The sequence below is a fragment of the Pelodiscus sinensis genome, chromosome 4 (genome assembly GCF_049634645.1).
Source record: "Pelodiscus sinensis isolate JC-2024 chromosome 4, ASM4963464v1, whole genome shotgun sequence".
NCBI lineage: Eukaryota > Metazoa > Chordata > Testudines > Trionychidae > Pelodiscus > Pelodiscus sinensis.
In genome coordinates, this window is record NC_134714.1 from 47788912 (window position 1) to 47802078 (window position 13167).

Sequence of the window (13167 nt, forward strand, 5' to 3'; positions counted from 1 at the left end):
CTGTTACTTTGGCTCCCAACCAAAAAAGGCCTCTCTCTGTTACGGTTTGTGTGCTCAGATGGCATTTTATACATATTCACAGGCTTCAGGCAACTGATTTCACACTCTCATATGAGTGATGATGTCTCTGCTTCTTCCTTGTTCTTTTACCTTATCCTCGTATGTCTTCCAAATTGGAAACAGTGTGTTCTTCATGCAATGGGCGCTATTTGTACTATGGGGTGCTCATGCTTTCAATGCATCCGTAACCAGAAGATTTTTGACAACAGTGGCTGATGTTCTGCATCTACACAGTCGTCATTCTTGTGCTTTAGACCAAGAATATAAAGGATAGTATGAATCAGCTGCCTATCCAGTTCCTTCCTGGGGCCCATGATGTGAAACAGAGTAGTCTCCAGGGTACAACATTTGCTTCCATCACTGATTTATCTGTTAATGTTTATTAGTTTACTTCGGTTAATAGTTTATGTAGATAGTTCAGTGTTACTAAAGTAAGCAGTGTTCTCCCCCAGAATCCTGTTCTTTAAGAACTACATCTTATGTCCCTGAACTTTCCCAATTCAGTGACAACCACATCCAGTCTACTACATTAGAGAAACTCATGTTCCCTCCAAGTGCTTGATTTTGCCAGGCCTTTCTTCCAAGAACCTGCAAGGTATGAGACTAATGACTGCGTAGGTTCCTCATGGACCAGATCCAGGAGAATCCCATGTACAATTGGCTGAGAAATCAGAGTGCACCGCCAGGCTCTGTTGCCTACAGTACTGCTACCAAGAAAGGTGTGAATAAGCCGTTTGCTACCTCTAAGCAGAAGCATGAGCGAAGATCCCTATGCTTACCAGAAGATTTGGGAACTCTCCATTTGGGTGGGGTTTATACATCAGCAAGAAAGAGTTCTGTAGGCTGCAGCCATATAGGCAAAGACTTGCTTCCCAACCATTTTTCCACCATACGACTTATGAGTGTCAGAGGCTGCGAAGAACTACACAGACTGTACTTCTTGCTTTCACTTTCTGAACCCATCCATCTACAAAGAAACAATTATGATAAGATAATCTAGAGCTGTGAATTCCTTCCCTGTTCACAATCCCCATCTGTGTGTGTGTGTGTGTGTGTGTGTGTGTGTGTGTGTGTGTGTGTGTGTGTCCTCTCCTCCCCCCCTCACCACCTCCACGGGACCACTGTCATGAGGAGCTGCCTATTCAGGAAAATGGTTCGTTCCACATGTCGCAGCCATAGACTCATCTATAACAAAGGAAAAGATCCTATTCAAGATATTTCCTGATTCCCCTCTAAAAAAGGGAGATTGGAAGCTTATCCCAGATCTATAATGGCTTACTATATACATTCAAGCAGTACATTTCAGAATGGGAATTTTGGCAGCAATATTTCCCTCATTAAACAGAGGACATTGGTTCACAATTATCTATTTTTATAGATATCACCTAGCACACAAGAAATTTCTCAGGGTCGCTGTAGGTCCAAAACATCCATACAAGGTGCTTCTTTTGGATTTCTTATGACCCGAAGGGTGTTTACAAAGATGATTTCAGTCATGGCAGTTCGCCTCGAACAAAACCAAATTTCTATTTTTCTGTGCTTTGATTTTCTCTTGACAAGTTGATTTCTTCAGCATAAGAACATAAGAATACAGCGTCAGACCAAAGGTCTGTCTAGCCCAATATCCTGTCCTCCAACAGTGACCAATGCCAAGTGCTCCAGAGGGCATAAAAAGAACAGGTAATCATCATGTGATCCCTCCCCTGTCACCCATTCTCAGCTTCTGACTAGCAGAGGCAAGGGACACCATTCCTGCCCATCCTGGCTAATAGCCATTGATGGACCTAGCCTCCATGAATTTATCTAGCTCTTTTTTTGAATCCCATTAAAGTCCTAGCCTTCACAACATCCTCTGGCAAGGATTTCCACAGGTTGACTGTGCATTGCATGAAAAAATGCTTCCTTTTGTTTTTTTTTTTAAAACCTGCTACCTTTTCATTTTATTTGGTGACAGCCTAGTTCTTATGTTATATGAACAAGTAAATAACTTTCCTTAGTCACTTCTTGACTACATGCCTTTTCCATCATGCTCCCCATCAGCTTCTATGAAATCATCTGCTCATCCTGTTTCTTAGTATGAAGCCATCGGTGGGTCCAGAAGATGGGGTTAGGAAGATTCGAGGAAGGAGACAGATGACACACTTTTCATGTGTTTTACTCACCACTTGATTCCAAGCCCTACTGGTTGTTTCTGCAGTTCAATTAATAAGAATCTTTCCTCCCCCAAATAAATAGTGTCTAAAACTGAATTTATGCTAGTGTGCAACAAAGATGAATTCCAGTTGCTGAGGAAACCAGAACTTTGTATTTCTGAACATGTCTGTAAATTCTAAACAGTAGCATTGCAGTAAGTTAATTTATTTTTGCATTTTACTTCCTTAATTTTTCTCTCAAGAATCATTACTAACAAATTTGTTTGGAATTGTCTGCATTCTCATATGTATATGTATGAAGAGTGGATCATCAGCAGTACTAAAGAATATAGAATCAACATTGTATTTATTTCAAAATTATGGGTTTTTTTTTTTTCTTTCAGCATGCTGAGTTACTTGTGTGCATGTATTTGGAGATCTGCATCCGGTACACTTTTATGTAATGGAAAATCATACCACTGCGCACATGCACAGTCTGCCATTTTCAGGCTTACATTTTGTTTGTTTAGAAGCCAACGTTTATCCAAAAAATAAAAGGGATTTATCTCCATGGCTCAGATATGGGGAAAAGGCATACAGTGGATCACTACCTGTGTTAGGCTGCCATCTTATGCTCTAGTTCTTTTAGCTGCAAAGAAAATCTTTAAAGAGTGAAAAAACATAACAGATGTAGTAATATTTGTCTGAGTCTACAGAGAGACTGAAGAATATCTAAATGCTGTGAAGTGTCATCATTCATCTGTGTGTTGGTTTAACTCAGCTACTTAAAAATACCATTAACAGCAGAGGTAGGTGGAGACTCCCTTTGGGGAGGTTAACCTCTGGATCAGCCCTTCCTGCTGCACATCCTCTCCCCCAAGCCAGAGCCACAAGGTTCTCCCCACACAAGCACGGCTGGAGAGAGCCTGCAATGCACTTGGGGCATCTGAAGCACCAGCTTCCCTTTCCCCGCACCTGCCTGGAGGAGCCATAGGACAGCCACAACCAGGACGGTCCCCCTGCCCAAAGCAGGACCAATCCCAATTAAATCATCCCAGCCAAGGCTTTGTCAAATTGAGACTTAAAAGCCTCAAGGGGTAGAGATTACACCACCTCCCTAGGTAACCCATTTCAGAGCTTCACTACCTTCCTAGTAAAATAGTTTTTCCTAATATCCAATCTAGACTTTCTCCACTGTAACCTGAGACCAGTGCTCTTCGTGTTCTAATTTGTTACTAATGAAAACAGCCTCTCTCCAGCCTCTTTAGAATGCCCCCCCCCCTTTCAGATAGTTAAAGGCTTCTATCAAATCCCCCCTCGCTCTTCTCTTCTGTAGATTAAGCCAAAATCCCTCAGCTCCTCCTTATAAGTCATGTGGTCTGTCCCTTTACTCATTTCATTGCCCTCGCTGGACTTTCTCCAGTACGTCCACATCCTTTCTGTAATTGGTGCCCAGAATTGGACACAGTACTCCAGATGTGGTCTTACCAATGCTGAATAAAGGGAATAATCACTTCTTTAGATCTGCTGGTAATGTTTCTCCTAATACATCCTAATATGCTGTTAGCCTTCTTGGCTGCAAGGGCACATGTTGATGTATATCCAGCTTCTCATCCACTGTAATCCCCAGGTCCTCTTCTGCTGAACTGCTGCCTAGCCAGTTGGTCCCCAGCCTGTAACAGAGCCTGAGATTCTTCTCTCCTAAGTGCAGGACTCTTCACTTCTCCTTGTGGAACCTCATCAGATTTCTTTTGGCCTAATCCTCCAATTTGGCTAGGTCATTCTGGACCCTATACTTACCCTCCAGTGTATCTACCTCTACCCCAGCTTAGTGTCATCTGTGAACTTGATGATCAGGCCTAAAGGATTATGCCCATGATCAATTTGGTTGTTTTTATTTTTAATCTATTGCAACCAATTCCCACTTCCTAAATAATTTAGCTTGAAAATACTTGTTACTACTTCCACACAAAGGGGCACACATCACTGAGAAATGGCTACAGAGAATTGTATCTAACTTCTCCAAAATATTCCCCTTTGGTTGAATAATAAGAAATTTCAGGTCAAAGGTTATCTTTCTCTTTACATAGGCCCCTAAAATTGGAGATTCATAAGGTAACTTCAGCCTCAGTTTTAACTAAAAGTTATGTTTTTTAACACAGGATGGTTAATCTGTAACCTGCCAGATTCTCTTGTATATCATTGCAGTTGTAAAGAGAAGACTGTTTTAATTAATTTACCTAAAGAGTTACTCTATTTTTATGATGAAGTAGTCTTGATTGTTTTTAATAGTGTTTCTGGTTGTCAACAAGAATTTACAATTATAAAGCATAACCAGGAAATGAGTCATTCTAACAAACATGAGGCAGATACTTTTATAGTAAAACTTACACATTCTATTAAAAATACTGTCTCAAATAGCTATAATTCCTATCAGGAAATTCATACTCGTTTAGCATCCATAACATACATTTACTGTTATCCCTTTTTTTCATCACACATTGCTGCTGATTTGGTGGTATATGTTTGTTTGCTTTAGAATTTTAGGAAATTAGAGGGATGAAGTTATAATCCATTGGCATTAGAAATGATGTGAAAGGGAGGTTGGTGTGATTGCTGCCCATTTGCTAGGTGATAGATATTGCTTCTGCAGCAGCCCTGCACTGCAGTTAGTATAGTTTGGACCTCCCTTTTCTGGCACCCTCAGGACCTCACCAATCCTGAATTAGGTCAGAGCTCCACAGCCAGGGATAGAGTTCCCTGGCTGCCACCAGGGCTGGAGTTCCACAGCAGGGGATTTAACTCCGGGGCCAGAGCTCCACAGCTGCCACTGCCATCCCTGAGTGCTACCGCTACTGCTGCTCAGCAGCTGGGGCCAGAGTTCCACATGTGCTGCTGCTGGGCCCCCACTACCGCCTGGCCGCAGGGACCAGAGCTCCCCGCTGCACTGCCCACCCCTGCACGCCCTGCTCCCAGCTGAGTCTCTGCTGCCCTACTGCCCAACTTCGTTATACTTGGGCCCTGCCAGACCAGGGATGTTGTCCGACCAGAGAGTCCCACTTATAGGAAGTACAACCTGTACTAACTTTCACGTGTATTAACAACCTCAGTGGAGGGGGTCAGGAACTAATAATTCAATTGGCATAGCGTGCTTTCTCCTATACCCCTAAAGGTGATTTATCTCTTATTCTGTTAAACTGTGTTAACTGTTCTGTGGGTGTATGATTTTAGTTTTTAGGTCAAGGATTAGTAACGGTCATGAATGCTAAATTTATTTGAATAAAACTGTTTGAGGAGGTGTTGACGTGTTGTGCTTTTTTGGGCAGGTTTTATGGGTATTTTTGAGGAAGGTTTTTTTGTTTTGCTTTCTTTTAATCTGATCCCAGTCCTGGTCTGGTTTTTTTTTTTTTTTGGCGGGGGGGGGGGGGTTGGCTTCCCAAAATGGGGTCTTTTCACAGTTAGTGTGGTAATATCTATTGTATCAGTTACTCCTCTTAGCTTTGCATTCTTGAAGACTAGAAGTATATAGGAAAATATGCTTTTACTAATAAAAGAATTCAGTTGTTTCGTCTGTACATGTACGTCTCAGAGGGCCTAACTGCTCCGCATCTTCTCTTCTTAAAACTTAAGTCTGCATGTCCACATTATATATTAGAGTTAAAAAATTATGGAGAGTGAAAAATATAGAAGTCGCCCATGTGTACTGAACTTTCTTATTTTTCCAGATAACTGCCGTGTTCTCCTCTTGAATTTATTTCTCAAGAGTTTAAATCCATGGAGAGTTCTGCTGTTGAGATAATTAATATTACAAGTAACTTTTTTTCTTTTGAGTGTTAAAATAATTTTGCTTGAATTATTTAACTTATTGGCACAGCTCTAGCTTTAACTGTACTTCCAAATGTTTCATGATCTCACTGTCCATTTCCATGCATGTTAACGTTTAAACTGTGTTCTGATGGTCTAACTCACTTATATCATATTCTGTAATGGCTATTGCATATGATATTAACATTTGGTATTGGATGAAATATCTTTGTACTGAAGAAATAAGACTCTGCACTTTTTTCTGGATATTTAAAAAAGCATATAATCAGGATATAGCAGAGAATAATATAATCTTTGTAGACTTACTTTGTGTACATTACTTATAACTTTTTTCTACAGACATTGATGATACTCAAATTCTTCCACGTCCATCTCGAGTCAGACATTTTTCACAGAGTGAGGACACCCCAAGTGAAGTTTTTGGTGCACTGAATGAGGAACAGCCATTACCAAGAAGTAGCAGCACGTCTGACATCCTGGAACCATTCACAGTTGAACGAGCCAAAGGTGCAGTTCCTGTCACTGACAGTTCATCCCATCATGAGCCAAGCTTACAAAGTTCCACTGAGACCTCTTCAGTATATAGATCCACTGAAAGTCATTTTACTGATACAAATAGCAGAGATTCCTCCTTGGAAGTTGGGGATAGTATTTATGACCATCTCTGTCATTTGATAGGGCCAGTAGATATTGCAAATTCAGCGCTTGAACAAAGCCAGTATGTTGACCTTGAAGGTGAAGATGATTTCCTTTCCTCTCTGAGAGAATATCTTAAGGAAAAAGAAGAACTTTGCAGTCACTTTGAAATAGATAAATTTGAGGCTTCTCCTCCTGAAATCAATACAACAGTAAATAGAAATGATAGCTTACCACTGGATGGATTAGAGTATAGCGATCAGACTGTTAAAGGTGCAAGTAGCAACACTGTTTCCGAAAGAGCTGAAAATGTAGAGCTACAACTAGAACAGAACCAAAGTGGCTTTATAAGTAATATTGCGCCTACCCAGGTAGACAATTTTACAAGAAATCAAGCAATGTATAAAGCCAAACAATTAAATATTGATAAACAAAGTAAAAACTTACTTGAGCATGGGTCAAATAGCCCTGATGATAAAGAAAGGAAGAAATATCTGTACAGACAAACAGCTACTGAAGTTGATGTAGACATAGCTGTGGAAGTAGCTTTAGCTGAAAAGCCTAGAAATGCCCAGTTTAACGAAAAAATAACCAGCACACGTGTTATGCATGCAAAGAAAGGTCTACCTAAAGCACCAGTTAACCCTGAAATGCCTCATGTTACAGGCACAAACTTACTTCTGCCAACTAAAAGGAGTATATCTGAAACTGTAACCCATAGGGCCAAAATTATGAAAATAACTGCTAAGAAACGAAATAGTGTTCATGTTACTTTTAGACCATCTACTGAATCAGTTCAATTTTATAACCCTTTAGAAAACAAAGAGGCCCCCTGGAGGGCAAGACTTCGTAAACTCGGTGGCTTCAGTAGTGGTACCAGTAGCAGCTGCAGTAGCAGCAACACAAACACCAGCACATCTGCTGTTACGGAGCTGGTCAGACCAGGAGTATATAGACCTCTAGATGTAGTCAGTTCAGTTTCAGTTAGTAGTAAGCAGACTAAGGAATCCACAGAAGCTCAAACACTCATTCTGCCAAAGGAAAGTATTGGACTTAATCAGGTGCATAATCGTAGTGCACCTAGGCCATCAGGTCAGGAGTCAGGACAACAGCAGGGCTCCCTGGGCGGTGTTTATAAAACTGTTGTACATGCTCTTTCGAAGCCGAAGGCAAATGTTTCCCCACAGAGGCAGAACAGAATACCAGCAGAGGCTCCACTGAGGGATCTGTACAGTCATGTAATGGGCTATTTTGGAAGGAAAGCTGCAGGTGAGCACTAACAGTGTGCACAGTGCCAAAGGAGAAAGGCAGCACCAGTTTGGCTTAATGCAACTGAAGCAAGCTCTTTTAAGCAATCAAAAGGCTTTGGGATGATCACTGCTTTCCCTGTTTGGTTATGCATGCGCCATTTAGCCAGCTGAACTTTTCCCTAGCATAAGTTATGTTTAATACTTTAAATGACTAATTTCCTTTTTAAAGATACTTAGTTGAACCTCTTTGCTGCTGAAGACCATCAAGTTAGGGAAGAGGAAGAGACAGTAAATGACCTACCAAGGGATCAAATGCAAGTCTCCCTGAATCATAGCTTATACTAGAAGGTTTTGAAATTTAGCCTATGGTCCAGCTTTCCAGATATTTTTTTATTTCTAGTGGAATATTAGGTCCTGGTACCTATGGTTTATCTGTGTAGTAAAAAGACTTGGCTATCTGCCAGTTAGACTGAGCTATTAAAAATTGCTAGTTCATTTAGTGTGTTTTCTTCCTCCTCCTCCTTCTCTCCTCCAAAACAAAAAATTCTCCCAAAATTAGGCTTTGAAGTTGAGACTTGGCTTTTAATTGGTTATATAACAAATACAGAATATTTTAACATTAAATAAAACACAGAAATTTCCTCTTATTTGAATGGCTTTGTTATAAAAATCCAATGTGGCTTTAGTAATTTTTTGTTTTAACCATTTCAAAACATGCTTTAGGCCTTTCTGTATGCATTCACTGAAGTGGATGCTGTTGTATCTTGGCAACGTCTGTCATTGCTTTCTTTTTCTTGGGATCATGGATGTGCATAAAGGTCTCAGGATAGTCCTTCAGCTTAATATGGGACCTCTATGGACTGATCAAACAGAAGAAGGCTATCATTCTAATATTCATCTTAAGTTCTCATCTTAAATAACCTTAAATGAACAATAAATTAACATTCAGCAGTAAGGTAGGTTTTCCTTTTACACGGCTCTGCCTGCATGATTAACAGAATGTTCTGTCATGCATCCTGCATTGAGATGTTAATGCCACCTGAGGGCAGTCTTTGTACGCCTAGCACAATAACAATTTGGGCAGTAATACTATTATCGTAATGTCTCAGAAAAACAGATTATTTCTGAACTTTTTGTTTTAGCATATTTTATGTAGTTTTTCCAAGGGAAACAGTCTACATTTGCAAAAATATATTGACACGCAAATGATTTGAAAGTATTTTATTTGATATTTTGATATTAAGGTTTTATTGTTCAATTAATATAATCAGTTTTACTGTAGTCAGCTGAGGGATAATTTTTCTGTAGGAATTTGAACAAATTTCAACCTTAAAGGCTATAATGCTATAGTTATGTGTGACATTTATAATATAATTAAGGCAAAGGAATTCTATATAATGTGAAAAAAGAAAAGAAATTAATTAATTGTTCATAAATCACTGACCATTTAAAGAGTTTTTTGAGTTTGTATTCCATGTTTTGCCATGCTTTATTTTAATATTTTATTTGCAAGTATACTAACTGTATACACTACTACACTGACATTTATCATATTTTTCTATAGTGTATTTTCTTGACCAACATTGTTTCTCATTAGGAATAGTACAAAATCTTAGACTTTGTATTTTTGTGTGTCTGTGATATGGAGGAAGGGAGGAGGGATGTATGCTATATCCTTAAAGCAAGCTTTAACAACTTTGAGTAGTGCTTACCTGTAAGTTTCCTTTCTGTTTAAGGTTATTCTGGAAATTGACTAACACCTGCTTAGTGGCGAGGGAGGAGGGAAGGGAAAGAGATGTACTAATTCTTAAAATTGAATCTATTCAAGAGGAGAAAATTCTTAAATGCATGTTTGGGAAGTAATCTATTTTTACTGACTAGGTTTGTTGATTTGACTTCAGTTATTTTAAAATGTATTTTTGAAAGTGTCCCTTACTATATGTAGTCATTCATTTGCTTTTAGCCAATAGAGAGGACATGAGTCAAAAGCTGCACCCTCTACCTAATGATATTGGCAGTAGCAATACAAATGTTCCTGACCTCATGGATGAGTTTATAGCTGAGAGACTCCGCACTGGTAGTGCCTTGGTAAGTTTCATTACTTTTCAATACATTGAAAAGACATTCAAGTGAATATTGAGTATTGTGTTTACTCTAGCGAATTAGCACATACATAGCATTTGACTCTTAGTACATATTGAGACTTTGCTTTCGGTTTTGTAGGCTGTAAAACAAAATTTCTCAAGATTGTTTTTAGGGTTGTTTTTTTTTCTCATAAATATTTAATGAAAGGTTAGGTTGAAAATGTTGTTTACTATTTTGGAGATAATTTTCAAAATATTCCATCTCCATATTATCTGCATCTCTTTAGTTTTAGCAAATACATTTCAGACATTGGCCTCAATCCCAGTCTTTTGAAGTATGCATGCACATTTGTTCCCCAATTTTTGTGCACAAAAAGCCCAAAGCACAGGCATGTGTAAGAGATTTTTACACACTGTTATATGCACATGCTTACACCCACATTTATTACTGGCTCATTGGGGTTTTTAGCGTGCACAATTTTGGCACATGCAGAGTTCACAAATTTTAAGCCCTACAATTCTCTGCATTATGTACTTTTCATGATACCACTACAGATACTGGAAGAATTAGTTCAGTTACTTCTGAATATTACTTTTAAATTATTTTTAATTATTTTCATAAAGGAGGTAACTTCAAAATATTATAACTTGTATACTTTCAATAAACTAAAGTGAATCTTACAAAAAGATACTTTAAAAATCTATAATCATCTCTAGACATTTTGATTTTGATTATTTGTAAGCTGTTTCCCTAAATATTGACATTTGTAAATGTGTGATAACTGCTTATTGTGAATAAGGAAACGTTATTAGATTGTAAAATACTTTACAATTCTTCAATTATTAGAATGTGACAAGAAGAGGGAGCAGTCCTGGCAGCCTGGAAGTTCCAAAAGACCTTCCTGATGTGTTGAACAAACAGAATCAAATGCGCCCTGTAGATGATCCGGGTGTGCCTTCTGAATGGACATCTCCTGCCAGTGCAGGAAGCAGTGACCTGATCAGTTCAGATAGTCATTCTGACTCATTCAGTGCTTTCCAGTATGATGGCCGCAAATTTGAAAGCAAGTATATTTTTCCAATAGTAGTAGTGTTTTTTATCTATGCATATTTTCATTTTTAAATAGGTTGTAGTCATTGGTCTCTTGAAGATGCAATCATGTGAACATCCTATTGATGTTATAAGTAGTTTACTTAGTGAAGTAATATAGTAAAAGAAAGATACAATAATTCTTATTAAAAATGACTTTATTTACTATTTGTTCTATAGTAGAGCCCAAAGCAGAAATGGAACCTTACTGTGTAAAGTATTGAATGTCCCCCTTCTCCCAAACACTACACAACGTATCTGGGAAGATACAGTCTCTACACTGAGGAATGTTTTTATGAACTCATTTTGGAATTCTTTTTTATTTCCTCAAAATATCAGTTTAAAACAGTAGAAACCTTTCACAGTATAGCAGTTGTTGACTATGTAGTTAGGAATAGTGAAGCAAAATACTAAGGAAGACCTAGCTAATGCATTAAACCATTTTTCTTTTAATTCTTCTTATTCATGCCACTCTTATTCTTGTTAATGGGAAGAAGCCATAAGTGTCACTGAAGATTATGACTTTCTACAGCATGTACAAGCAAGGAGTGATGAGGTTTTTTTTTTTAAATAACTATGTAAAGTGGGGAAATTATTCACTTTCGAAGTTAAGTAACTAGTAGATAGTTAACTTTTACATATACAAATTACACCAGTAAAACAAAGTGTAAGTGTAAAAAAGCCACAGATTGCTTTTTTTGTAGTGACAGATTGTGAATCTCAGCAATGATTGAACCTGGTGATGCTCTAAAACCTACTATAAAGCAGCATGATGAAAGTTACGTTGGCCCAAATGATTCTATCTTCAGGGTTATAATCTCAAAGGTGTTAAATCTGAAACATGGGGTACAAAACAACCAATTTAGTGCTATTTGTGGAATACTGCCATTTGCCACAGTATTCTCAATTGAAGTTAGTACATAACTGTCTGTCTCTTAGGCACTCTACAGATTGTTTACATGGAGACTTAGTGCTCAGCAACACGGTATAAATTTACATTGCATTAGCTTGCAGAGCACACTATGGAACTGTCAGTGCATGGTAGCACAATTCACGTGGCTAATTATGATTTGGCAAGGAGGTATGGTGTAGATCAGTGTTTCTTAAACTGTGTTCCGTGGCACACTGGTGTGCCGTGGAGAACATAATTTAAAATGGCTGCCCTTAAAGGAGCAGGTGACCGTTTTTTTCTCAACAAGAAAAACACTGGTGTAGATTCAAACCTAGGCTTGCTGCATATTGTCTCCATGTAGACAAGTCCTCAGTATAGTTTAGAAGAGATTCCATAATTTGTGCATTATTATATTTAGATGATGAGAATGAAGTAAAAACATTGACCTTGCCAATTAAATAGAATTCAGAATATGTAATAACAATGTGTTTTGCATAACTCATTTTTTGTGACTGAAATGGTCAATTGTTATCTATTTAATTGTTGGTTTTGGAGTAATTGATTGAGCTGTTAACATAAAGAAATGTATGCATTTTCATATGAACCATCTTTGGTTATTTTCTTTAGTAATTTTTCTATTTAGCTATGTTAATTAAAGTTTGTGTTCATCAACAATGGTTTAACAACAACATAGCACTTTCCTTATTGTAGATTTCAGTTTTGGAACTGATGCTGGGACACCAGCTTCCACGGAGATTGATGTAATTTCAGGACATCAGCAGAGTGCAGAGGAACAGGAAGTTGCTAGTCTAACCACACTCCACATTGATTCTGAAACGAGCAGTCTTAACCAGCAACCACTATCTGCTGAAGCAGCAACTATTACTGGTAAAGTAGTTGTAAAATAAATTTTATTTAAAATATTTTACCATCCATGTTGAAGAATACAGATAGCAACTTTTCAATATAATATGTTTTCTGTGCATAGTGATATTTGGCTTTCAGGTATTACATTAATTGAAATCCTTATGAAAAATGTTGTCAAATATCCTGACTAGGAAAAACTTCTTGTTTACTTAAGATCAGTAAATACAGAGTGTGTTAGGTTTATGTTTAGTCTTCTCTGGGAAAACTTAGTCGTATCATGTAGAAAATTATGAGCACATAATAGACTGTATTTTTCTGATAGTGTTAGGAA

At 38.0% G+C, this 13167-nt stretch overlaps 1 protein-coding gene across 6 annotated transcripts in view; it reads left to right on the plus strand.

The window, feature by feature from the left end:
* Nucleotides 1–13167, plus strand: part of RALGAPA1 (Ral GTPase activating protein catalytic subunit alpha 1) — a 230850-nt gene that overhangs the window by 90193 nt on the left and 127490 nt on the right. For 3 of the 6 annotated variants that reach the window (XM_014570781.3, XM_014570783.3, XM_014570782.3), the window contains 4 exons: nt 6357–7922; nt 9867–9991; nt 10835–11051; nt 12681–12857. In XM_014570781.3, the coding sequence (XP_014426267.2) occupies nt 6357–7922; nt 9867–9991; nt 10835–11051; nt 12681–12857 (2085 nt within the window). The remainder of the gene's footprint in view (nt 1–6356; nt 7923–9866; nt 9992–10834; nt 11052–12680; nt 12858–13167) is intronic. The other 3 variants (XM_006117691.3, XM_006117693.3, XM_025181956.2) reach the window with 2 other exon arrangements.